Source organism: Ovis aries, chromosome 5 (genome assembly GCF_016772045.2).
Source record: "Ovis aries strain OAR_USU_Benz2616 breed Rambouillet chromosome 5, ARS-UI_Ramb_v3.0, whole genome shotgun sequence".
Taxonomy (NCBI): Eukaryota; Metazoa; Chordata; class Mammalia; order Artiodactyla; family Bovidae; genus Ovis; species Ovis aries.
This window is the reverse complement of record NC_056058.1, coordinates 42,040,414-42,041,820: the sequence shown is the minus strand read 5'-3', so window position 1 is coordinate 42,041,820 and position 1,407 is coordinate 42,040,414. Positions and strand designations below refer to the sequence as shown.

The 1,407-nt window shown below is 48.5% G+C and overlaps 1 protein-coding gene across 1 annotated transcript; it reads right to left on the bottom strand.

Moving 5' to 3' along the window:
• Positions 1 to 279: 279 nt before the first annotated feature.
• Positions 280 to 1,160, bottom strand: LOC114115009 (cytochrome b-c1 complex subunit 10-like). The gene has a single exon (XM_042251022.2). It carries the CDS (start codon positions 1,153 to 1,155, stop codon positions 985 to 987), a length of 171 nt encoding a protein of 56 aa, XP_042106956.1. The 5' UTR covers positions 1,156 to 1,160; the 3' UTR covers positions 280 to 984.
• Between the last annotated feature and the right edge of the window lie 247 nt (positions 1,161 to 1,407).

Genomic DNA, 1,407 nt, shown 5'->3' with positions numbered 1-1,407 from the left:
TTATATTATCCTAAGGAATGGCTTAAAGCTCAACATTCAGAAAACGAAGATCATGGCATCCGGTCCCATTACTTCAAGGGAAATAGATGGGGAAACAGTGGAAACAGTGTCAGACTATTTTTGGGGGGGCTCCAAAATCACTGCAGATGGTGACTGCAGCCATGAAATTAAAAGACGCTTACTCCTTGGAAGAAAAGTTATGACCAACCTAGATAGTATGTTCAAAAGCAGAGACATTACTTTGCCAACTAAAGTCTGTCTAGTCAAGGCTATGGTTTTTCCTGTGGTCATGTATGGATGTGAGAGTTGGACTGTGAAGAAGGCTGAGCGCCGAAGAATTGATGCTTTTGAACTGTGGTGTTGGAGAAGACTCTTGAGAGTCCCTTGGACTGCAAGGAGATCCAACCAGTCCATTCTGAAGGAGATTAACCCTGGGATTTCTTTGGAGGGAATGATGCTAAAGCTGAAACTCCAGTACTTTGGCCACCTCATGCGAAGAGTTGACTCATTGGAAAAGACTCTGATGCTGGGAGGGATTGGGGGCAGGAGGAGAAGGGAACGACAGAGGATGAGATGGCTGGATGGCATCACGGACTCGATGGACGTGAGTCTGAGTGAACTCCGGGAGCTGGTGATGGACAGGGAGGCCTGTCGTGCTGTGATTCATGGGGTCACAAAGAGTCGGACACGACTGAGTGACTGAACTGAACTGAAGGAATGTAGAGGGAAAAAAAAAACATTTGTCCTTTCCTCCTCCTTGAGAATTCCAGACCTCTCTCTCCTTGGGGACCCCCGGACTTCTTATCAACCTGCCTAGGAACTGACTCTCTCATGTCCACACACCAAAGCTATTCCCACCAACAGAGGAAATGAACTCGTGCCAGATCCTTCCTAGAGGCCATCCAGAGAGCCTGGGCCGTTCCAGATGCAGACGGCAGGAGGCAGCACCGGCAGACAGCACAGGGGCCTGAAGGGGTGAATTAATTAGTCATCCCTTTTGAACTTGCCATTGACATAGGGCACCCAGTCCAAAATCAGCCGCCAGTCAGTGGCCCACGCCAGCCCCACAGTGCCCATGGCGCCCCTCGTGCTCACTGGGGGCACCCAGTCTCTGGCCAGCCAGTGGTAGCGCGGGCCCAAGAACCTGGTCAGCATCGCGGTGCCATCCCAGCTCAGGGTGTCTGTTTGGCTTATTTTTGTTTTATTTTTTGTTACTCCAAGATGTGGATCCAAAATGAACTTGCTGAGGTTTACAACAGCGTTCTCTGCCTATATTTGCCTCAAGGGTTTTAGAGTGTCCGTCCTCATACTAAGATCTGTAAATTATTTAGAGTTTATATGGTATTAGAGAGTGAGAAATGGACTATTTCCTGCTATATCAGTAAACAAGGATGTCAACAGTTCAGT

Bases quoted from the DNA above. Each gene is read 5' to 3' on its own strand.
- LOC114115009 (XM_042251022.2), bottom strand. From the start codon at position 1,155: ATGCTGACCAGGTTCTTGGGCCCGCGCTACCACTGGCTGGCCAGAGAC.